Raw genomic sequence first — 25055 nt, 5'->3', positions numbered from 1 at the left:
AATGTCGAGCAGTGATCCGGTTTTTGTATTTCAAAGGACGCACACCACAGGAGACTTTTGATGAAATGAAAGAAACTTATGGTGATAATGCCTCATCATATGACCTTGTAAAACGCTGGCTTTGTGAATTCAAACATGGCCGGAAGTCTGTGGAAACAGCTCCCAGACCTGGTCGCCCCCCCCCTTCTGCCATTGATGAGGCATCTGTCCGTCAAGTTGAGGCTGCCATTTTGGAATATCGGCGCATTACTATTCGCCAAATAGTCCAAGATTAGTACAGGGTCTGTGGAAACTATCATTCATGACCATTTGCATATGCAAAAGGTGTCTACCAGATGGATTCCCAGGTTGCTCACACCATTCCAGAAGCGAGAACGCGTCGAGTGCTCGAGGATGAATTTAGAGATGTGCCAAGATGAGTCAAAGTTTTTCAAAAGACTGATTACACAGGATAAAACCTGGGTCCATCACTATGATCCAGAGACCAAAGCCCAGTCAATGCAGTGGAAGCACTTGGACTCACCACCTCCAAAGAAGGAAACGGTGCCGCCCTCCACTGGCAAGGTCATGCTCACAGTCTTCTTGGACCAGGACAGAGTAGTGATGACAGATTTCCTCGCAAAGGGTACCACAATTACAGGAGCCTATTATGCTACCCTCCTCCTGCAGGACAACGCTCCGGTCCACAACTCACATATCGCCAGATCAGAAGCACGGGCGTGTGGTTATGAAATCCTCTCCCATCCTCCCTACTCTCCTGACCTTGCACCCTCTGACTTACACCTCTTCCCAGCCATGAAGTTGTAAAGTTGAAAGGAAAGCATTTCCCAGATGATGCAGCCTCGATTTCTGAAGTCACGTCGTGGTTGGAGGAACAACCTGGGGTGTTCTACAAAAACGGTCTCCAGAGCTGCATGAAACGATGGGAGAAATGCATAACTCTGGGTGGTTCCTATATAGAGAAAGACTAATAACTGTGCCAAGTTTCGTTGTTCTACTGCTATTGGAAGTGGATCAGGGGCATTACTTATTGCACACCCCTTGGATTATATTTTAAATTGTAGTTACGTGTGTGTGTGTGTGTGTGTGTGCGTGTCTCTTAATAAATGTATATCGTCATATATCAGCGAAATGTTTCCTTATTTGTTCGTAAGTGTTACGTTTCTTTCCTTATGAGCTGCTACCTACCCACACGTGAAGGCTGGACTCCCTGCGGTAAGATATTTTATGTTATACTAGCTGTACCCGGTCACGCGTTGCTGTGGCTCAGTTTGTTAAAATGGAACACATGTGAAAGTAGAGAAAAGTTTGATTCTTTTTTTCAAGAGAATGTACAAATTATTTATATTTTTTTAACATTTAACAGATGTTAAGAAAATAAACAGAAAAATACTTCCATCATTAATTAGGCAAAAAAATAAATAAAATGTTGATTTAGTGTTTCAATATGCTTATAAATTACGATAAAACTTGCTGAGTATGCACTGTTTTACGGTTGTTGAAAAAATGGAACGGAAACTTAAATTTCGCTTCATTTTAATCTTTCTTAATTTTTTAATTGTGCCCCCCCAAACGAATATAATGAAAACAGTAACATTCAACAATTGTACTTTATGTATATAAAACACAAGATGGGTGTTTGTATTACTGTACACATAGATTGGAAAAAACTGTCAAAAAACAAATATATAACAAATAAATGTTATCAAAGGCAAGATAAGTTACTTTTCTACCAAACTGGATATATTTTTCGTGTCTGATTCTCTCTTTAACACGGTAAGTTTGGGAAAAGATGTTATAAATAAAAAACCAGATAAAATACTGTTAAAAACTCGCTCAATACATGTTACTGTGACATAGGTTGACATATATTCGGCAGGTTTTTAATAGTATTTTGTATAGTTTTTTATTTATAACACCTTTTTCCATACTTATGATGTTAAAGGGAGTGTGAGACGCCATCTTGAATTTTCGAATACATCGGTAAACACTGTATGTTTTTCGAGCTGAATGAATATGTTACATTGAATAAAAACACGAAAAATATATCCAGTTTGGCAGAAAAGTAACTTATCTTGCCTTTGATAACATTTATTTGTTATATATTTGTTTTTTGACAACTTTTTCGAATCTATGTGTATAGTAATACAAACCCGTTTTTTTTTTTTTTTTTTTTTTTGCTGTTGTTTCTTGCTTTTTACACTTTTAGATCGTATTTTAAACTAAACTTCGGAGGTTGGAATGCCCCCCCCCCACCTAAAATGTACTTGGAAAAATCGATTTTATAGTGAGATTTAAGAATGGTTAATCGAAAAAAAAGGTGAAAAACAAAACAAATAATCAATAAATAATTGTTACTAAAGGCAATAAATGCTACTTTTTTTTACTTACATGAATGAGTTTATTTTAACCCGTATTTTCAAGCGCTTTTCTTTATTTTTTAATAATCTAATGCGGGTGTGTGGGTGCCAAATACCTCCAGATTTTCTAGAATTTCCCGCTAGATTGTAAACGAAATCTCCAGATCTAGCAGGAAAACCGCTAAATTGTAACACTGGTCACGTGACAGGAAGTGGTAATAAATAATTGTCCCTAAATAAAAAAAATGGCCTCTCGGTACAAAGAAATCCACCTATTTATCATAGAAAAATTAAGTATAATGTTATAATTAAAAAGAAATATATAAAAACACACATGGATATATTAAACATATTATACCAAAACGTGGAAGCCATCCGTCCAATGGTTTTTTAGACAATTAATTCCGAACGAACCAACAGTTACATTTTTATATATATAGATTGATCTAACGCATTCCACGATATAACAATACCCATGAATAGAATATTATAATTGGGCCATCTATCAACTAAGTTGTGCTTCTACAGTATGGATTTTGGGTGCTTGTGGAGTATACCGGGTTTTTGAACAGTGACTAGACATTTTATTACATAAAAGCCACTCAAGAATAAGGGGTAGTGAGATGGATGAAGTCAGTTCAATGATGAAAATGAATGGAATGAACAAAATTTGAGGAAATATGAAAACAGTTTATAACGAAGCATTTGTCACAGATCTTCATTAGGAAAGTTGTATCACCATTTGATAAAAAAATAAATGGGTGCTTCTGCAGTATACCAGATTTAACAAATTCATTTTGAGTAAAAACAATATTACAGACTAACATGTCATGTCGAAATTAGTATAAATTATGAAAATTGGTCTAGTAGAAGATATGCTAGATTTATTTTTTTGGAAAAAATCATTTTTTTTAATGGCAGAGTTCAAGAAAAGCAAGGGAGATAAGTCAGAAGGGCATACAGAATTGGTTGCAGAACTCTTCCACATTTAAAATTGATAATTTGGTAAATTCTATTTTTATTTGTAATTATTTTTTCTACCGAGTCATTTTTTAGAATGTATACTAATTTCAACATGACATATAAGTATGGAATAGTATTTTTGCTTGAAATGCATTTGTTCAAAAACCCAGTATACTGCACAAGCACCAGCTTTTTGTTTTATTGTTCTCAGTACATCTAACTTGTTAGGACATAATCCCTAAAGTTATGCCATCGATTTTCCAAACACTCTCTCTATATATATCCAATATAGAAAAAAAGAAAACACTACCTTTGAAATTCTGAATCTCTACTTGGCTTTAAATTGATTTTCTCATTTTCTGTTTTTGCATTTTGCAATTCTTGTTTGCAACGTTCAAGAGTTTCATGAAATTCTGGAAAAAAAAAATTAAACAAATTTAGAAAAAAAAAAGTAGAAAATATCTCAAATTAACGTCAGTGACAAAGCTGATTTCAGCGAGTTGTCATCTCAGCTGAACTTTGTAAAGGGAAAGGCAATGTCAAAAGAAAGAATGACAAAGTCTATCCGGATCAATTATACTTGAGGCACCCAAAATACAAATTTTGTAGAGAGAAAGGCAATATCAAAAGAAAAAAAAATGACAATCTATCCATATAAAAAAATAATTAATTTGATGATTTCCTAAATACAATTAAAGATTTAATTGCAGTAACAACCACAGTTTTTTTTTTTTTTACAAGATGGACACCACTTATCAAGGCCCGGAAGTCACTCAGGGATAAGGGTTATTGCAAGTACAGTATGAAAGTGTCTACTTAAGGGGACGGTTCATCAGGAATTTGTTTACGTTGGACTTGAAGACATCCAGGTTGTAGTCAGGTGGGAAGCAGGCAGACGGAACAGAGTTCCACAGGCGTACAGTTCTAAGAAAGAAGCTTTGTTCATGGAATCTATGTTTTGATTTAGGCACAGATAAAGAGTGGGGAAAATTTTTGACAGTGGTTTCAGTTAGACGGGTGTTTTTCGTAAAAGATTGGTGAGGAGGGACCAGAGATTGGAGCTCAGACGAGCACCTGCCTTGGAAATAATGATAAAACAAAGATAGGCTTGCAACGTCTCTTCTGTGGGAGAGAGGTTGCAGGGAAGAGAAAAGGGCATCCCCCACTAAGCCTATTTTGTACTCTGTCAAGGCAGGATAGGCTGTTTTTAGCAGCTCCTGCCCAGATATGGCAGCAGTATTCCATCCTTGGGCGTACTTGGCTTTTATATAGATAGAGAATTGCATCAGTAGTAGAATATCTTCTGGAGCGGTAGAAGGATCCCACCATCTTTCCAGCGATCTTGGCAACAGACTTGATGTATGTGTTCCATTTCAGATCAGGAGTAAAGGTCAAACCCAGAAGCTTGTCAAAACATGGGGCTTCTCCTAGACGAGAGCCATTCATTTCAATTGATGCCAGATGGGGATCAGAGTGTTGATGATGTAAGGATAGGAGTTTGGTTTTAGATGCATTAAAGGTAACCAGACACGTCTTCCCCCACTGAACCACGCACTCGAGATCAGAGGAGAGAGAATCAGAGAGAATTTTGTCATTTACAGCCTTTGATGTGTTGCCGTAGATGGTCGTGTCATCAGCATAGATGTTAACGGATGATTTAAGTATGTGTTTTGGAAGATCATTAATGTAGATCAAGAAGAGAGTTGGGCCCAGGATGGACCCCTGAGGGACTCCAGCATTAATACTGCAGGCCTCTGATTTTTGTCTATCGACCACTACTCTTATGAGCTTATTGGAGAGAAATGATTTAATGATAGAGAAAACATTTTCAGTTATACCGTAGCTGGAAATCTTGTGAAGTATGCCTTTATGCCATACCTTATTGAAGGCCTTTGATATGTCAAGAGCAATTGCCCTGGAAAGGAAGCCTTTGTCAAGAGATTCACTAATCCTATGAGATATAACCGTTAGTACATCTGCGGTAGATCTTGCAGAACGGAAACCATATTGCATGTCACTAAGAAGGTTATTTCTGCTGAGGTGGTTGACTATTTCTCTATTTAATATGGATTCCAGCAACTTACTCATGACACACAGGAGACTTATTGGTCTGTACTGAGAGGGAGATGACTTATCACCTGAATTCTTAAATACAGGGCATACTGATGAGGTTTTCCAGGGTGTTGGAAAGCACTTCTCCTTAAGGCAACGCTTAAACAGTTTCATAAGTATGGGAGCAAGTTCTGGTTGAAGCTTTTTTAACACTATAATTGGGATGCCGTCAGGGCCAGTTGCTTTACTGGAATCAAAATTCTTGATTAGCTTGGCGACCTCATGCACGGATATTTGTATGTTACCTAGCGTGTTCTGTGTTATAGGAGGAAATATGGCGAGTTGATGGCCTTTGTCGCATAGGGTAGAATTAGCTGCAAAGTTCTTGGCAAATAGTTTGGCCTTGTCTGATGCTGACGAGATGACCTCAGGTCCATTGAATAAATTTAACCTAATATTACATGAAAGTAAAAGTTGAAACAGGTATTTAAAATGGACTTTTATAAGAAATCTATAAAGAGAGTAGGAATGGATGATAGAATGAAAATCAAACAAAACATTAAAAGTAATTTCCTTTCCTTTATTCTCCTCCTCTTCCAGTCGTGTGAGCATCACTGATTATTTTGACTCTCTAACTTTCACCACACCAAGTCTTAATAGATGCGTTCTGTTAGTTACTTGATGTATGTTCTGCACATTCTTCCTACTGAACTGCATCCATGTTTGCACATCCACAAAAGAATATTGCTGACAATTTCATCCTTAATACCCAAACAGTGACCAGCAAATCAGGTTCTTCTGTCTCTGATCAAGGCTGAGATATAAGAAAAGTGTGAAAAGAGTTCCTTCTTTGTAAGTTGCTGCAAGCCCATTGACTTTATTTTATATATTAGATAAATGATTTAAGTATGGAGTTCTATCATTCATTCATTATAAAGACAAAGCATTTCAAATAAGATTATCTTATGTGTTTGAAACAAAGGAAAGTATAATCTTGAGTAAAATAGATCAGGTTTTCAATGTAGCAAATAAGTTTTTAAGTGGAGATAACTCTTGTAAAGATATTCTCACTCATGAAAAGATTAGGAATGACTATAAAAGTGCGTTAATTCAAATCGAGTGCACATCTCCATCAAAGAATTATGTTTCACTAGTGTTCACACTAATATAAATTACATCACTAACTTAGTTTTTCAGATAAAATTTTTATTATTTCTGATGACTTTTTTTTTATTTAGAGTGAAGTATTTCTGGATTCATTTCAGAGGGTAGGAGTTGTCTAATTTGTTATTCGCTTTCTTGTTTCTCCTCACCACTTGGAATGGTTTTGCCTGACATATTTATAACTAGCATTTCAGCCTGGCGTTGCCCGGGTGTTTGGAGGTGTATGCTGAGCAAAAAAAAAAAAAAAAAAAAAAAAAAAAACGGTCAGTTTTTTTAATTTGACCCCTATTATGACCCCTTAACATTTATTGTTTTGGGCTCAAACTAAGTTATTAAGTTAGATCCATGTCCAAGGAACCTATATCTAAAATTTCAAGTGTTTAGACCCAAAATTATCGGAGGAGTTTGGTAGAGTTCTCAAAGGTCAAATCGTTGAATTTTGACTCCTTAACAGCCAAATTTCTGGCCGAAAACCAATCACATAGATTTTTCCAAATCTTAGTATGCTGTATATAAAATTTCGAGTCTGTAGACTGAAAATTAACAGAGTTATTGCGAAGGAAAATGTAGACAGACAGATACGTTCACTTTTATAGATATATAGATAGATGTGACAGGAGAGACACACACACATATATATATATACACACACATTATATATATATTATATATATCCCTGAAACAGTGTTACAAGGTAAACAACTGATTATCCCTGAAATAACATTAGGAGTAGTGTGGGTTCTTGAAAGCAAATTAATTCATTGATTGCAGATTAATTGACTTATAGGCAAAATAATTTTCCAACGAAGAACATTTTTTTTTCAATATACAGGGTATCCAAAAAAGGATTGAAAATCTTTGTTATTTTACCATTAATGATTATTTTTTTCTCTCTATTTTAGATATTTTAAAGATAATATTTTGGAATTTAATTATGGGTAAGTATAGCTTTGAACAATGTACGCAAGTTGTGAAATTGTTTTACCAAAACCAGGGGTCAATTGTTTTGACTCAAAGAGCTTATCAATGGCATTTTTATGTAAGAATAGCCCAAATCACAACACAATTCGAAACATTGTGAAAGAGTCTGTGTTAACAAATCCCAAACCCTGCAAGAATTGAAGGAAAACATTAGGAACGAAATAAGGGAGTTTAATCGCAATCCAGAGATTCTGCAATCTTTTATGAATAATGATTTGGAAAAAACACAAATATGCGAAGCTGAAAATGGGCAACATTTAAAAGACATTTTTTTTTATGAATAAAGATTGTTTGAATTTTGCATTTTTTTAAATTTCCCAATGTCTTAGTCGATTGTGTTAAAATTATAGAAAGATATCATCAAAAATAAAGAATCTATTCAAGTTCAAAACCCCTTCAGTGACTTTTTAGGCACCCTGTACATATAGTTTTAAAGATTGAAAAACTTCCAAGACTATATATATATAACTACTTCGTTTACTCACATAAATTAATATACAAAAGTATAAATTTATGCATAAACTTTAAGTATTTACTTCAACAGTGCTCAATACGTATGTAGAGCTAGGTAGTAAGTTATAAAATATATATGGCGATTAAGCTACACAGAATATTCCGCGTTTCATCCACCCTAGGATTCCTCAGGCTTAGGAATCCTAGCGTGGATGAAACACTGAATATTCTGTGTAGCTTAATCGCCATATATATTTTATAACTTATATATATCTATATATATATATATACACACACACATTATATACAAGATGGAACGATAAAATTGTTGCCCTAAAAAAAGATAGCATGATTCCATTTCCATTTGATTAAAACCGGTTTTCTTTTTTGTTGCAGACCCTCTACTAGTTGGCCAGTTGTGTACAAATCCCAAGAACTATAGGAGCCTTCTATCATGTCTGAAAGTGAAACAATGTTCAATGAGCAAGATCGGAGATGTGCCGCTGAATAACTCATGCTCTCTACCAATCCAAGTTATGACAACAGGACCATTGCCAGCACCCTCAAAATGCAAATCTAGATGGTTCAATTCTTGAGGGCACAGCTTAACGTATCAGACGACCTACAGTTATGATCTTTGGTGTGATTTCAAGTGAGGGCTACATCATGCCACCTCATATCTTCGTAGTCAGCTCGAAAGTCAACACCAAAGTGTACCTGGATGTGCTGAAAAGTGTGGTGATCTCCTGGTGCAATCAGGTGACCGCTGGCAGACCTTACGTTGGGCAGTAGGACGTGGCGCTGGCCCACAAGGCTTCAGAAAGAGTGCTATGAGTTTGTACTCTTCTCTTATTGCCCTCCGCCCCATCCTTCTCTGACCTGAACTCACTGGACTACTTCGTTTGGTCAAATGTCGAGAACATCACCAACATGGCTTCCCAAAACACCAAATCCAGTCTGATTGCTGCCATCTGCCAAGTATTCACCAAGCTACCACCGGCGCTTGTGGAAAAAGCATGCTCCCAATTCTGGATCAGTATCGCGGTGGTGATTGAGGCTGAAGGCGGCTACATTGAATAAATGTCAGCTCTACTACATAATCATGTTAGTTAAACTGATTTTTTCAATAAAAGTTTTAAAATAAAGCTGTAGTGTTGTTTTCTTTATGGTGACAATTTTATCATTCTACTCTGTATATACACACATACACACAAAATGAAATACACATTTTTAAAACACACACACACACACATACACACACAAAATGAAATACACATTTTTAAAACACACACACATACACACACAAAATGAAATACACATTTTTTTAATACAATTTATACACATTTTTAAAACACACACACACACAAAATGAAATAAACATTTTTTTATACAATTTATACACATTTTTAAAACACACACACACAAAATGAAATACACATTTTTTTTTATACAATTTATACACATTTTTAAAACACACACACAAAATGAAATACACATTTTTTTTATACAATTTATACACATTTTATACAATTTATACACATTTTTAAAACACACACACACTTTTTTTTTTACTCTAGTCCACACCTTACAAATCATATCACCACTTAGATGTAAGGGGCTACTATTTGGGGCCATGTATAGGAAAGATTAACAAGATATTTGTTTATTTTACATTTAAACTTCTGCATATTAGTACAGGCAGGGAAGCAGGCAGCAGGAAGGGAATTCCAAAGTCTAGCAGTTCGAGGGAAGAAACTATTAGAATAGAAAGCTTTCTGGCATTAAGGAGCATCAACAGTAAAGGTGTGAGATCTTATTGCTAAGCAGGTTTGTCGAGGATATGTATGTCGAGGGGGTACAAATGAAACAAGTTCATCAGAACATATTCCATTAAAATATTTGTAAAACAGGAACAGTGATGCAACATTGCAGTGATGAAACAGGGGCTGGAGCTTAGTTGATAAAGTGGGTCCGATTAGATTGACAACTCTTTTTTGGACTTTATCTAAGAGGGAGAGACTAGTTATAGATGCACCAACCTAGATGAGGCAACAATGCATGGGCGAATGGTGGCCTTGTAAAGGTACAGGATACTCTCAAATGTGAGTAGTCTTCTAGCTTGATAGAGGGAACCCACTTTCTTTACAACAGCCTTTGCAATGTCCTCTATGTATTTATTCCAGTTGATATTGCCCGCAAATGTTAGGCAGAGGAGTTTGAAAGTAGAATTCTCAGGTAGGGTGCTATTTGTCATGGATATAGGGGGTTGGAGAGGCATTTTGTAATTGTTAAAGGAGAGCAGCTTAGTTTTACTAGCATTAAATGTTACCATCCATTTGTGCCCCCATTCCACTATCGTCTGGAGGTCATTTTCTAACGATTCTGCCATTGTCTTAGATTTATGTACATCTGTTCTTCCCTCATGCATATTATAGAGCATTGTATCATCAGCAAATACACCCATCTCGGACACAATATTATCAGGGAAATCGTTTATGAATATCAGGAATAATAATGGTCCAAGGATAGACCTCTGAGGCAATTCCACATTACTGTTACACTGCTTGGATGCTTGGTCTTTATTACAAACATGGGGGGGGGGGGGGGGGGCATCCGGCCTTGCCAAGTTGTAAAATATGCTCAAATATATTTTAATACATACAGATTTTGTATTTTTTTTTTTTTTTTTTTTACAAAGGCATCACCACATTATCAAGGCCCAGAGGCCACTCAAGGATAAGGGTTAAAGAGTGTACAGTAGAAATTGGTCAATATAGTAATCATTAGTAATGAAAATTTGGTAAATTTAATAACTTATATGGAACGGCTCATGAAGAACTTTTTTACTTTAGACTTGAACACAACCATATTGTAGTCAGCCGGAAAGCAGGAAAACGGAAGACAATTCCACAGGCGTGCAGTTCTAAGAAAGAAGCTTTGTTCATGGAATCTACGTTTAGGTTTAGGCACAGATAAAGAGTGGGGGAAATTATTGATAGTGTTTACAGCTAGACGAGTGTTTCTTGTGAAAGTTTGGCGAGGGGGGGACCATAGATTGAAGCTCAGTTGAACACTTTCCATGAAAATAACGATACATCAGAGACAAACTCGCAACATCTCTTCTGTGAGATAGAGGTTGCAAGGAGGAGAAAAGGACATCTCCTACGAGGCTACGAAGTCTATTTTGAACTCTATCAAGGCAGGACAAGTCCTTTCTAGCAGCTCCTGCCCAGATGTGGCAACAGTATTCCATCCTTGGACGTACCTGGCTCTTATATAGATAGAGAATAGCATCAGCAGTGAGATATCTACCGGATCGATAGAAAGATCCCACCATTTTTCCAGCGGCCTTGGCAACAGATTTGATATACATGTTCCATTTAAGATCAGGAGTAATGGTCAAGCCCAGAAGCTTGTCAAAACTTGAGGCCTCCTGAAGACGAGAGCCATTCATTTCAATTGATGACAAATGTGGATTAGAATGTTGATGATGTAAAGAGAGAAGCTTGGTTTTAGATGCATTAAAAGTAACCAGCCACTCCTTTCCCCATTGTACTACGTGCTCAAGATCAGAGGAGAGAGAATTGGAGAGAACTTGGTCGTTTACTGTCTTAAATGTGGTACCATAAATGGTAGTGTCGTCAGCATAAATGTCTACAAATGATGTAAGGATATGATTTGGAAGATCATTAATGTAGATCAGGAAAAGAGTTGGGCCCAGGATGGATCCCTGAGGGACACCGGCATTAATACTGTGAGCTTCTGATTTTTGCCCCTCAACTACTACTCTTATGAACCTATCAGAAAGAAATGATTTAATAATTGAGAAGACTTTTCCAGCTATACCATAGCTAGCGATCTTATGAAGTAAACCTTTATGCCATACCCTATCAAAGGCTTTAGATATGTCAAGAGCAATTGCCCTAGAAAGATTGCCACCGTCGAGAGATTTGCTAATCCTATGCGATATAACTGTAAGGACATCTGCTGTAGATCTAGCAGAACGGAAACCATATTGAGTGTCACTAAGAAGGTTATTTTTGTTGAGATGGTTGATTACTTCTGTATTTAACACAGATTCTAGCAACTTACTCATGACGCACAGGAGACTTATTGGCATGTACTGAGAGGGGGATGAGCGATCACCTGAATTCTTAAATACAGGGCATACTGATGAGATTTTCCAGGGAGATGGGAAACTATTCTCCTTAAGACAACGTTTAAACAGTTTTGTAAGTATGGGCGCTAGTTCAGGTTGAAGTTTTTTGAGTACTATAATTGGAATACCATCAGGGCCAGTTGCTTTACTCGAATCAAGGTTTTTGATTAGCTTGGCAACATCACGTACAGATATACGTATATCACATAGCGTGTTTTCTGATACAGGAGGAAATATTGGGGGTTGGCGGTCTTGGTCGCAAAGGGTAGAATTAGCTGCAAAGTTCTTGACAAAGAGTTTGGCTTTGTCTGATGCTGACGAGATTACCTCAGGTCCATTGATAATAGTTGGGATGGAGCACACGCTTCTGTTCAGGATTCTGTTTGCTATTTGCCAAAACTGGTGGGAACCAAGCCGCTGCTCAGCTACTTTGGACTTAACAGATTGAGCATACAACTCTCTTGCGTTCCTTATTACTTTCTTACAATGGTTGCTGGCAGTCCTGAAAACTGCTTTAGTTTCCATACATCTATTACGTTTGAAGCAGTGGAAAAAGTGATTTCTGTGCGCAATGGCAGCAGCACATTCTGGAGAGAACCATGGCTGGCTGTTAGGTTTTTGCTGAAACTTTTTAGAGGGTATGAAATGGTCAATACCTACAATTAACCATTTACAGAGCCAATTCTCTATTGAATATTATTTTGTACCTAATATATAGTAGTGATTTCAAAAATTAAAAATAAAAATGACTTGGTGCTATCAGCTAGAATTGAAACAAAAACATCTAGCGTTCCAGTCGCATTCTCCTATTGATGTAGCTATCAAGAGATAGGTAATAAAGATTTAATATTAAACGACTTCAAGAAATTAATTGAATTTGGGCATGCACAGAAAGAATTGAAATATGTCGGCAAGTTGAAATGAACATTTCGCATTTTAACTTACCACCATATTTCTGCAGGTGTTACTCGTCCAAACAAAGATTGTACTCGTTATAGACCATCCTTGGTGTATGATTACTATTTCCCGTAAATTTCAATGTTATGTGACCAGTAATTTAAGAGTTTATTGGTTAAATATTTACACAAGAAGACAGACAGACATATACATTTATATAGATTAAGATTATATTTTTAAAATCTTTTTTTTTTTAAATCTTTCTTTTCAAACTAAATTAAATTTGTTTGTTTGTTCAGCATCACTTGATTTTACACTCATTTAATTTCCCAAGCATTTAATTAAATGATGTGGGAGTTGCAAAAAAAAATACTGGTTGGTTTTTGTTTATTGTTTTTTTTTTTCTTTCTTTTTCTTACTTGCTTTTAAAAAGTTAATTTGCCAGTTTTGCAATGTTTTATACAAAATTTGAAATTACTGATGTACACTCTTGAATATATTTCTAAAAATTCTTTCAGAAAGAACATAAGATTTTGCAGAACATAAGATTTTAGTAACAAAGGTGAAAAAGAAGAAATGCGTATATTTTTCTTGCATGAGTTCAAACTTAGTCATAATATAATGCTTTCGAAACAGCTGTCAATATCAACAGAGCATTGGGGTGATCGGACAGTACATAGGTGATTTATAGAAATTCTGTAGTGATAATGTTGTTCTGTGCCTTAGATTAGGTCATTGCTAAATTACAGCATTTGCTGTGACCGTGCAAGCCTGTCCTGGATCGACAGGCTTTGTTGTAGTTGTCACAGATATAGATGATGTCTGGTTGCAAGAGATCTGTTGCAGCCCTTTGCTGTCTGTACTCTCTCCTCACCCTCCACTGCGAGTCTCTACTACTTACAACTCTCACAGCATGTTTTCACAGCATTTCTCCAGTAGCTGTGCTCTTCAGCTAGGAAACCCCAGCCTGTTGGATCAATGTCACCTACCATCAAGTTTCACCAGTAGACATCGTTTGTCTGAAGCTGGTTGTAAGCTCATTATAAAGAAGATCGTTTGAGATTCTCCCATTTTCCATTTACCTGGCATGGCCAAGCCACTGGAGTTGTCATTGATTGAGCAGAGCAGAATGTTCAAGTAGATCCTGGCTAGCCATTATCTCAAGTGGTCTTTCTAGGATATTCTTGGTTAGATCTACGTATATTCAAGCATATAGGCTTGTTTTAAACGGGATTAATTTTATTTGGAAGAAGAATTTTTCTACTGTAACACTGACTGAGGCTATATTAACACTATGACTGATATCAAAACCGAACAACAACTATGGACCGACATAACAAACGAACAATCACAGCCTATGCAGTGACTACATATAGCTGCACGTTCATACTGGGTATGACTTACGTGCATCAACTGACATGGCCCAAATTTGGGAGTTTTGGAAGTGTATGATAATCCCTTAATTATCATTGCTCACAGATACACTCTAACTGGAGTGTTATCTATGGAATAAATAGAATTTGTTCAAAGCACAACATTGAACTGTCTTGATCATTGAACAAGGTTTTCACCACCATCTTACCATCATCATTCCCAAATCCATCCTTGTTAGCTCTTAACTTCACTTTTTCTTTCTATTTCCCAACCCTATCAATTACTTGAGAATCCTTCCCCTTCTCCTCTCAGTTGTCATGGGTCTGACACAGTGCTACATGCAATCGTGAAGCTCCAATTTGCAAGCTTTGAAATGTGTGGAGTAAAATGATTGCCATCCTAAAAAAAAGAGAAATAACTCTGTATTCGTACATACAGAGTTTCTTTCCATTGATTGGAACAAAAGAATAGTATTAAATAAATTTAAAAAAAAAATACAGACCTAGTTTCAAAAGAAAGCAAAGCAAAACAAATTGCAAGTAAATATATTACTAACAGCAGGTAGGACAGCTAGGCTTGCTTATTTATGGATGGCTCAAACAACCTATATTTTTCCCCATCTTTCTTTTGTGTTAGGTATAATACAAAACTGTATTCAGCTGTGAGAAGGTTCAATTTTGAAGCTATGGGGAGTGTGAAATCATCCTTTAGTTATCCACTATCCCCAGAATCATTCTGACTAGGAGAAGTGGTAGTATCTGTCAGGACCCCAATTTTGTTGTTAAACAAGCTATTAGAAATTATCTCCCTTGGATTGTGTAAAGTGCTGTTAAAAATTATCTCCCTTGGACTGTAATTTTGATGTGTACGTCGTGTTTAATTTATATATAAACGAGTGAGTTGACGTGTATCTCTCTCTCTCTCTTCCTCAACATGTAAATAAAAGTTGATCACACATTTCTTGTGTTTGTTTTATTGAAAAAGTCTTCCCAATGTGTCTTTCATGTCTTTTCTTTAATCATTAACTTATACAAAGTATATAATTATTTGATTAATTGACTTTGACTTTATAATTACCCAACATTGGTTATGTGCCCAGAATATTGACAAGAAAAAAAAACAAAAAACAAAAGAAAAGAAAGAAAAAAGAGAAGAAAAAAACAGCAGCAATTACACGCTTAGATAATAAAACAAAAGAGGAGATTTGGCATAGACATTTTGGCCACCTTGGAACAAAGAACTTACAGAAACTAGTAAAAAAACAACTAGTAACTTGCCTCAACTATGATGTAACCAAGATATTAACTTTTGTGAACCATGCTTGGATGAAAAACATTATCGTTCTTCATTTCAAAATCTGGTGGAAGGCCAGCTACTCAACTTCTCAGAATTATACATAGTGATGTTTGCAGAAGAATAGTGGAAATGAATATTTTGTCACATTTATTGATGATAAATCAAGATTTGTGCAGATTTATGTACTTAAGCACAAGAGAGATGTTTTTAAAACGTTTATAGAATGGGAAACCATGGTAAAAAAAAAATCCACTGAATGAAATATTAAGACTCTACATACTGATAATGGTGGGGAGTACACTTCAAGAGAATTTGAAAATTATTTAAAGAAGATTATAATTATACGTCATGAATATACCGTTCCTAAAACACCAGAGCTTAATAGAATGACGAATGAACATTGGTGAAAACAATGCAAGCAATGCTATTAGATTCAAAGCTATTTAAGAAATTGTGAGAAGCTTTATCTACTGCTTCATATGTTTGAAACTGGAGCCCAACAAATGCCGTATAAAGTATGACATCATATGTAGTATGGAAAGGATACAAACCGAATATGAAGTACTTACATATTTTTTAATGTAATGCTTTTGTCCACATACCAAACATTGAGAGACATCATAAGATGGACTCCAAAGCAAAGAAAAGTATATTTCTTGGATATTATATTGGAGTAAAGGGACTCTATGATATAATAAAATCAAGAGTATTCCATAGCAGAGGATTCAATAACTGAACAGAGGAGAAAGGAAGTCATAAAGCCATCTCCAGCAGTAATTGAACATCAAAACAGCTGTAATGATGATGACAATTTGCAGAAGGTGACAGAACCCAATGAAAACTAACAAGAGGTGACAATACCTGAAAGATCTCCGAGGATTAAGAAAACTCTGAATCGGAATGGTGAATAAATCTACATGGTTCATAATTTAAATGACCCATTGACAGTGAAAGATGCACTTTCCATTTCTGAAAAAAAATGAATGGATGAAAGCAATGGAAAGTGAAATTTCTTCTATACATACTAATAAAGTATGGGACTTTACAGAATTGCCCAGTGGATGAAAAGCTATTGATAGCAAGTGGCTGTTCAAGTGAAAGTATAATGTTGACTGAAATATGGAACACCACAAAGCTTGACTGATAGCTCAAGGTTTACTTCAGAAGCACGGAATTGATATGATGAGACTTGTCCAGTTGTGAGATTTGAATCTGTACAAACTTTTATCGTATTAGCAGCACAGCTTGACCTGAAGCTACATCAATTAGACATAACCAGTGCATTTTAAATCGTAAGCTGAAAGAAGAAATTTACATGAAGCAGCCAGCAGGATTTAAAGTCAAAGACAAGAAATATTATGTTTGTAAACTAAAGGGAAGCATCTATGGCTTATAACAATCATCAAGATGTTGGAATGAAGCACTTGATCATCAGCTAAAAAAAGAGGTATTTCAAGCAGTCAGAGAATGATCCTTGCATCTACATAAACACTTCAGGAGGAGACATCTTTATAGCTGCTGTTTACATTGACGATATCATTCTAGCTAGCAAGTCTCAGACACATATTCAAGAATTTGTTAAAACAATATCGAAAAGTTTTAACATCAAGGATATGGGGAAACCACACCATTTCTTAGGTGTTAAGATTACTTATCCTGATTCAGGGAAAATATGCATTGGACAACCAAGCATACACAGCAGAATTTTTGAAAAAATTCCAAATGAAAAATTCAAAACCTACATCAACTCCAATTGATGCTGGAGCAAGATTGACCAAAGCCATTAAAGAAAGCAAGCTGGTTAACGAAGAGTTGTGTCAATTAACAATTGGAAGCCTACAATATCTGTCAATGAGGACACAACCTGACACTGACTAGGCTCTTGAAAATAGTGCAAGATTTTGTTCCCAATCTACAATGAAACACTGGAAATCTGTAAAAAATATCCTTTGTTACCTAAACAGTATACAAGAGTATGGCTTGCTATATGACAAGGAGAAGGCAACTAAGCAGCTGGACCAGACTAAGCTGACGATCTAGATGATTGGAGATCAACCTCAAGGTACATGTTCAAATTGTGGAGCGGCTGTCAGCTGGAGAAGTAAGAAAGAAACCGGTGTTGCTTTATCAACAGCTGAAGCAAAATATATGGCATTGGCAAATGCGACACAGGAGGTTGTATGGTTCAACATTCTCTCAGTGATTTAAAAGGAGTTTCAGTTGAATTGACGCTCATCTATGAAGGCAATCAGTCAACGATATGTATGGCAAAAAATCCATAATATGAGAGAAGAGCCAAACATGTTGATATCAAGTATCACTACACCCGAGAGCAAGGTTATGATAAGTGATGTCCTAACAAAAGCACTCGTGGGCGAGTATCGGAAAAGTGGCACAATAACAGATCAAAGTTAAGCGATCTGTTAGAAATTATCTCCCTTGGACTGTGTGAAGTGCTGTTAGAAATTATCTATCTTGATGACATGTACTTCCTGTTTCATTTATATATAAACGAGTTCGTTGACGTGCATCTCTCTCTTTCTTCCTTAACATGTAAATAAAAGCTGATCACACATTTCTTGTGTGTGTGTGTGTGTGTGTGTGTGTGTGTGTGTGTGTGTGTGTGTGTGTGTGTGTGTGTGTGTGTGTGTTATTGAAAAGGCCTTTCCAACGTGTCTTTCATTTCTTCTTTTCTTTGATCGTCAACTTCCATGAAGTCTATACAAGATATGTAATTATTTGATTAATTGACTTTATTTACTTTATAATTATCCAACAATTTTCTGGGTTAAATAGAAACTATTGTTTACAGACTATTTTGGCTACAAAATATAGAACACTACAAAATAATATACATGTAACATCACAGTGTTGTCTCATTTAATATTTATTAACTCTTATCTTTGAGTGGCCTTGTAAGCAATGACTGTAGTAAAAAAAAAAAAACAGCACTCTTCCTTGCATGTATGGCACAATCACGTTGACACACTGGTTCTTGCCAGATCACCGAAGTTAAGCAATGTTGAGCCTGGACAGTACCAAATGGGTGACCATTTGAGAAGACTAAGCGCTGGGAAGGTTGGGTGTGGGGCCAGCACCCTCACCCTATAAAAAGAACTCCTCGCTACAAAAACATACACAAAAAGTTGGAGATGGCCTATGCCCCTCTAGGGGCTCAAGGGCTATGGCTGGACTCTTCCTTGCCTAGACAAAGTTCAAGATTGACTTTGAAATCTAGTAAGGGATGATCTCTTATTCCTTAGATCCAAAAGTTCCTTTTATATAATAAATAGATAGATAGATAGATAGATAGAACCATAGAATTTGATTTTGTAGTTATTACTTTTCAACCATCCAAACCATCAGTCATTATTTCCCAAACATTTTGGTTATACTCAGATTGTGGTTAAACTGAAGGTGCCCCCTGTGTTATGGCAGCAAAACATGAGGTGTTAGCACAAAACAAAACCACCCAATATACAGGGTGTCTAAAAAAAAAAAAAAAATGTACTCACACTTCATCCATGTTGGAGAAAAAAAATATTTAACTAGACAAAGGCAATACAAATACAGTAATACATATATTATACATGATATTCATATTATAATACTAGCAGAACCTGTGTACCGGCATTACCCAGTGGAAAGATGGCACAAACCCAGAACAGATTTGTTAAAAGAATCTCCTCCTCAAAAACAAATTAAAGTCTTTCTTTGCTCTATCATTGTTTGCATGGCAGTTTCTCAACTGAGCTGCAATTTCTGCACCCTCTCCGTAAAAGATTCATAGCAAGAACTTGTTTCCTATTAAAAACAAAAAAAAATCCTGACTTTTCTTCCTTTGTGTACTTTGCATCAAGTGAAACTTCCATGAACAGAGCTTCTTTGCAAGTGCTTTAATCTCTAGAACATATTGCCACAGTACTGCTTCCTTGGAGATTAAAACGGGATAGAAAACTGTACCAGTAGTGAGGCTTTGATTTGGGAGTTTTCAGGAATGTGGGGTCACGTTTAATTACTACTACTCCAAGGTGTATCCGGAGCAGTGATAGTACCTGTAAGCATCCCAATTTATGGTTTAAATAGAAACTATTGTTTACAGATTTTACTTACAAAATATTCGCCTGAAAAACAAATGAATCTATGAACCAATTGTTACAAAAAATAAATAATGCTTAACATGCCTGCAAATCCAGCCACAAACCAATCAGCCAATTGAAATCAGTCATTATTTCTCAAGCAACTTAGTTGTTATACTTAGAATGTGGTTAAACTGAAGGTGCCCACTGTGTTATTTGGCAGCCAAATCTGAGGTATCAGCACAAAACAAAATCACCAATATACAGGGTATTTAAAAAAAATGTACTCACACTTCAACTGCCGCTAACATGCTGCCTTTTTTATGTTGCAGGTATAATTATTTAATGGCAATATGGCAGGAAATCAACTTAGTTTGGAAGAGAGGAAGTTTGTCCTGAAATGTTATAAGACCAAAAATGCCATTAAAGTGCAAATGTAACGTAGTCATTAATATGTAGGGACCCAACATGTTGTAGACTCTGTCGTAAAGAACATAAATATAGAAGAAAGAAATTCAACTCGCTGTTTCAAGTTTTAACAAAAGATTTGTATCCTCCTTCTCCAGCCAAATGTGATTTCTCGTCTTGGCTGTGACTTCACCCACATGTCTCTAACGTGATCGTAATCATCAGCCTGTGCACGCATTCTTTTTATAGTCTTTTTCCCGTCTTCCTTGCCATGACGTCACATGGCACATGTCATTTGCATACAGCTCCCATATACACACCCGCACTCTGTTACACAAAGACAATTAAGAAAAAAGTCGCAAAACTGCCACAAATGCACCGGACCATTGTTTGCATCAGAGAAAAATTTGAAGCAGATGGAATCATCCACAGTATCAATAAGAAACATTCTGGACGACCACAGACATCCACAAGTCCTGAAAAAGGAGAGTGGGTGCAGGGAAAACTCTTTTGATTATCACAGAAATTAGTTTGAGGATATTTCTAATGACCTGTTTCATGACATTTGGTACATGTTATCAGCATTGTCTGCAAAAGAATGGTCATCAATTTGAACATTTGTGAATATGATTCTTCAATTACACTCGTCTTCTGTATTCAAAGCTACTCCATTTCACTCTATACATAAATAAAAGGTTTTATCATCATTCGAAGTGTGAGTACATTTTTTTTTAAACACTGTATTTTTACCTGGTTGTCATATAAAAGGCAATTTCTTTAGCAATATTCTGTATCAGGAACATCATTATTATTATAATGATGTCTAATTTGTGTAAAATGTGGATTTGTAAAATTTTAAAACTTTAAGAAAAAAATTCAATTAATAAGAAACAAAATATGGTGAGACAACTAGTATGAAAGGCAGTAATTACTGCAGATACAGTTAAGAAACTCAGCATTTCTATCCCATCGCAGTTAACCACCTGAAGAAGGCCAGAGGAATAGTTGATCGAAATAACAACTATGAAGATGAGGATACCAGTCTGCGAATAAATAATTTGAAAAAAAAAAAAAGTCTGATTTTATTATTTTCTAACACTTGTCTATTACTTTGTAATATAATTAAATTTTATTATTAACTAGCAGGGAACGCCCATTGTAAAATATGCTTAAATATATTTTAATTCATGTAAATTTCTTATTTACTATTACAGAGCCAATTCTCTACTGAATATTATATTATAACTAATATATAGTACTGTTTCCAAAAGTTTAAAAACAAAATTATTTGGGTGCCATCAGCTAGAATCGAAACCAATATATTTAGTGCTGCAGATGCATTCCCTAGCATTTGTAACATTTGAGCTATCTCGAGATAGATAAGAACGATTAAAAATTAAACCACTTCAAGCTATGAATGAATTAGCACATACACAAAAGTAATAGAAATATGTTGACAAGTTGAAATGAACATTTTGCATTTCAACTTGCCAATGTATTTCTGTATGCGTTATTAATCCATCCAAAGATTTTACTCATTATAAACCATTCTTGGTGCATGGTTAATATTTCCTGTTAGTTTCAATGTTATGTAACAAGTAGTTTAAGAGTTTATCAGTTAAATATTCACATACACATACATAGATACATACATACATACATACATACATACATACATACATCTGTTTTATTTATATAGATTAATAATTATAATATTTGTTAATAAATATTTTCAAAATAACATTTCTGAAAAAGTCCAATTATAAAAAATCAATTTGATTTTATTATTTGTCAAGGTAAATGTATGGATTAAAGTACAGGTAATAATTTTTGAACAGGAAATCAATTTAGTATTTGGAATCTAAAGACAGACTTTTTAAATGAGTAAATATGCAAATATTAATGACTTATTTTTCAAATGACAGCATATTTGATAAGCTTGAGGTTATTAGGTAAAAATTGGAATGTGTGTCTGTTGAAAACAAACTGTTTTACTGACTTATGTAAAAATAATTTAAATTAAAATATTTATAAAAAAATATTTGTTTTAAAACATATTTCCTGTGTTATTACAACAAGCTAAAATTTTATTTTTGTTTTTACTCTTATTCACCAAAAACAAAATATATTTCTATTTAAACTACTATTTGGGACCATGTCTATAGAGGCATTATGTAGAGAGTTGAAACAACATGCCTGTTCGCATAGCATTTAGATTTCTGGATGTTAGTACAGTCTGAAAGAAACAGGAATGGTATTTTAAAGTCTAACAGTTCGAGTGAAGAAAATATTAGAGTAAAAATCTTTCCGGCATCTACAAACTTTTAAAATGAACGGGTGGGATTTTATTGCTTATGAGGTTAGTTGAGGGTATTTACAAATATTTTACGAGTGCTATGAGTTGGTCAGAGCACATTCGATTAAAGTACTTGTAAAACAAGCACATTGTGGTGATGAGACAGGAGTTGAAACTTGATTGATAGTGTGGATCTATTAGATTTGAGATTCTTTTTTGGATCCTGTATTAAAGTTTAAATAATAATAATAATGAAAAATATTTGTGTAAATACTTTAAAATTTTTTGAATAAATTATTTTTATAACTCAGTACAAACCTGTACTTCTTTTCATTACACATCTGTACCGTTCTGCTTTTTTGTATCGCTCACAACGTCATATTGATAATACACTGATGTAATATTTAAAAGGTGTTTATTTTTTCATATTATAATACATTATACTAACTTGATTTTAACTCCAATACATTTGGCACGTCATAACCTTATACACACACACACATATATTATAGTTTTGAGCTATAGCATGTCACCTTAAAAAGATTTAACAATTTGTGGAAAACAAATTAAAATAAAAAATTAGCAATATATATATATTTGCACGGTGGCCTAAGAACTCACACCTCGAAGATGTAATTTTAGCTAAGTACATTTTTTCTCTACACACTTTATTTTATTTTATTTATTTATTTATTTTTTTAAGCCAAACAAATCTAACCCTCTTTTTTTTTTCTTTTTTTTTCGTTTGTGCTCATATCATTCTATGTAATTTTATTTTATTTTTATTTCTCACATCTTGACCATTCTTGATTCACTTATTTTAAAACAATTTCCTGACAAATTTTTCTTTCTTTTACCATGTCACATCGACGTAGTAGTGGGGAGGGGGAATCCCTATTTAGCTTATTTAGATGACAGAAGAACTTTTTTAAACCTCAATTCTCTATCCAAGCATTGAATTTAGGCATATCTACTCTCATTGAAATAGATTATTTTAAATATGAAGTCGACCGCTTGAAATATAAACACCCGAATTGTTAACCATGTATCGCTAAAAATGCTTCGTAGTCGATAAAAGAAAAGATGCACGGACCTTCCTAACTGGTAAATATCTCAGGCAAGAAATTGTCTTGATTTCAGATTGCATATTGCTTCTATATTTCTTTTCAGCCTAATTGCCATTGCTCAGTTTTTTTTTGTTTTTTTTTTTTAATTCATGCCTGGCCAAGTAAATGTTGTAAAATCTAAATGTGACGACGTTCAAAATCTATTCAAAATATATAAACAGAATATTGGTTTCTTTCCTTCTCCTTAAAAAAGAAGAGGAAGCTTACTAGACGACCCCAAATGTAAAGTGAGCCCCCCCCCCTACTCCAATGACCTGGGATAGAAAGGGTAGAACTCCTTAGCGTCATTTGCACGGTGGCCGAAGAACTCGCACCTCGAAGATGTAATTTTAGCTAAGTACATTTTTTCTCTACACACTTTATTTTATTTTATTTTATTTTTTTTAAGCCAAACAAATCTAACCCTCTTTTTTTTTTTTTTTTTTCGTTTGTGCTCATATTATTCTATGTAATTTTATTTTATTTTTATTTCTCACACATCTTGACCATTCTTGATTCACTTATTTTAAAACAATTTCCTGACAAATTTTTCTTTCTTTTTACCATGTCACATCGCCGTAGTAGTGGGGAGGGGGAATCCCTATTTAGCTTATTTAGATGACAGAAGAACTTTATTTAAGTACGATACTTAATATTAACAGCCATGGTAAGGTGCAAAAAAAAAAGTGCCGCCCAATTTAACTCTCACTATTCGTAACTGAAATATGCAGTATCTTAGATGTGATACGAGGGCTATTTTTCCTGAGTGGATGCTATGCTCTGTGCGTGACCTTAATGTCTGCCTATAAATACAGAATACGAATTCCGAATCGCCATGAACTAGTTCTTGTAACTGGAAAAAAACACCTAACTGCTAGCTACAAAATCCAATATACATTTTACCTCCAAGACGATTACCTCTGTCTAACCTGCATGCGCAAAAAAAAAAAAAAAAACCTTACCTGCCACTAAATCCTAATGTAGATCTGTTTCTTGTAAATTAATAACCCCTGTCTCTTGAAGGCTAACAAACTGCTCCTTCCCACCAAACCGCCACTTAACTCCTACATTTCACAGCGTTTGTAGTGGAATCCTTAACTTCCAGCCCTAACTCTCACATGTTAACTGCTTAGTCATCACTAAACATCTATACAATTCTACCTATTAGACATGCATTGGAGTTCATTCCTATTCCAGTTAGGTATTTAACAGCCAAAGTATGTACTCGGAAGCAAAGCACACCGCACTGCATTACACAACTATGTCTCCTCTTAGATAGCTTTGCAACGCCAATACGAAACTGAACCAATGCTCCTTGCTATGCTAAATGTCCATAACTCTTACCTGAACGCTGAAATTATCTTATCTCAATAATAGAAGCTCACTTTGTACCTTCAACTTTATTCGCACCTACTAAAACCTGCCCATATATCTATTTACCAAATTACACATGACTCAAAACTTACT

The 25055-nt window shown here is 35.1% G+C and overlaps 1 protein-coding gene across 2 annotated transcripts in view; it reads right to left on the bottom strand.

The window, feature by feature from the left end:
* LOC145283549 (uncharacterized) overlaps nucleotides 1–25055 on the bottom strand; it is a 73640-nt gene that overhangs the window by 6859 nt on the left and 41726 nt on the right. For both annotated transcript variants that reach the window (XM_080132431.1, XM_080132432.1), the window contains one exon: nucleotides 3634–3736. In XM_080132431.1, the coding sequence (XP_079988557.1) occupies nucleotides 3634–3736 (103 nt within the window). The remainder of the gene's footprint in view (nucleotides 1–3633; nucleotides 3737–25055) is intronic.

Source organism: Euprymna scolopes, chromosome 8, assembly GCF_053919585.1.
Source record: "Euprymna scolopes isolate OS-2025 chromosome 8, ASM5391958v1, whole genome shotgun sequence".
NCBI lineage: Eukaryota > Metazoa > Mollusca > Cephalopoda > Sepiida > Sepiolidae > Euprymna > Euprymna scolopes.
The sequence above is the reverse complement of the archived record's forward strand: the minus strand, read 5'-3'. Positions and strand labels throughout refer to the sequence as shown.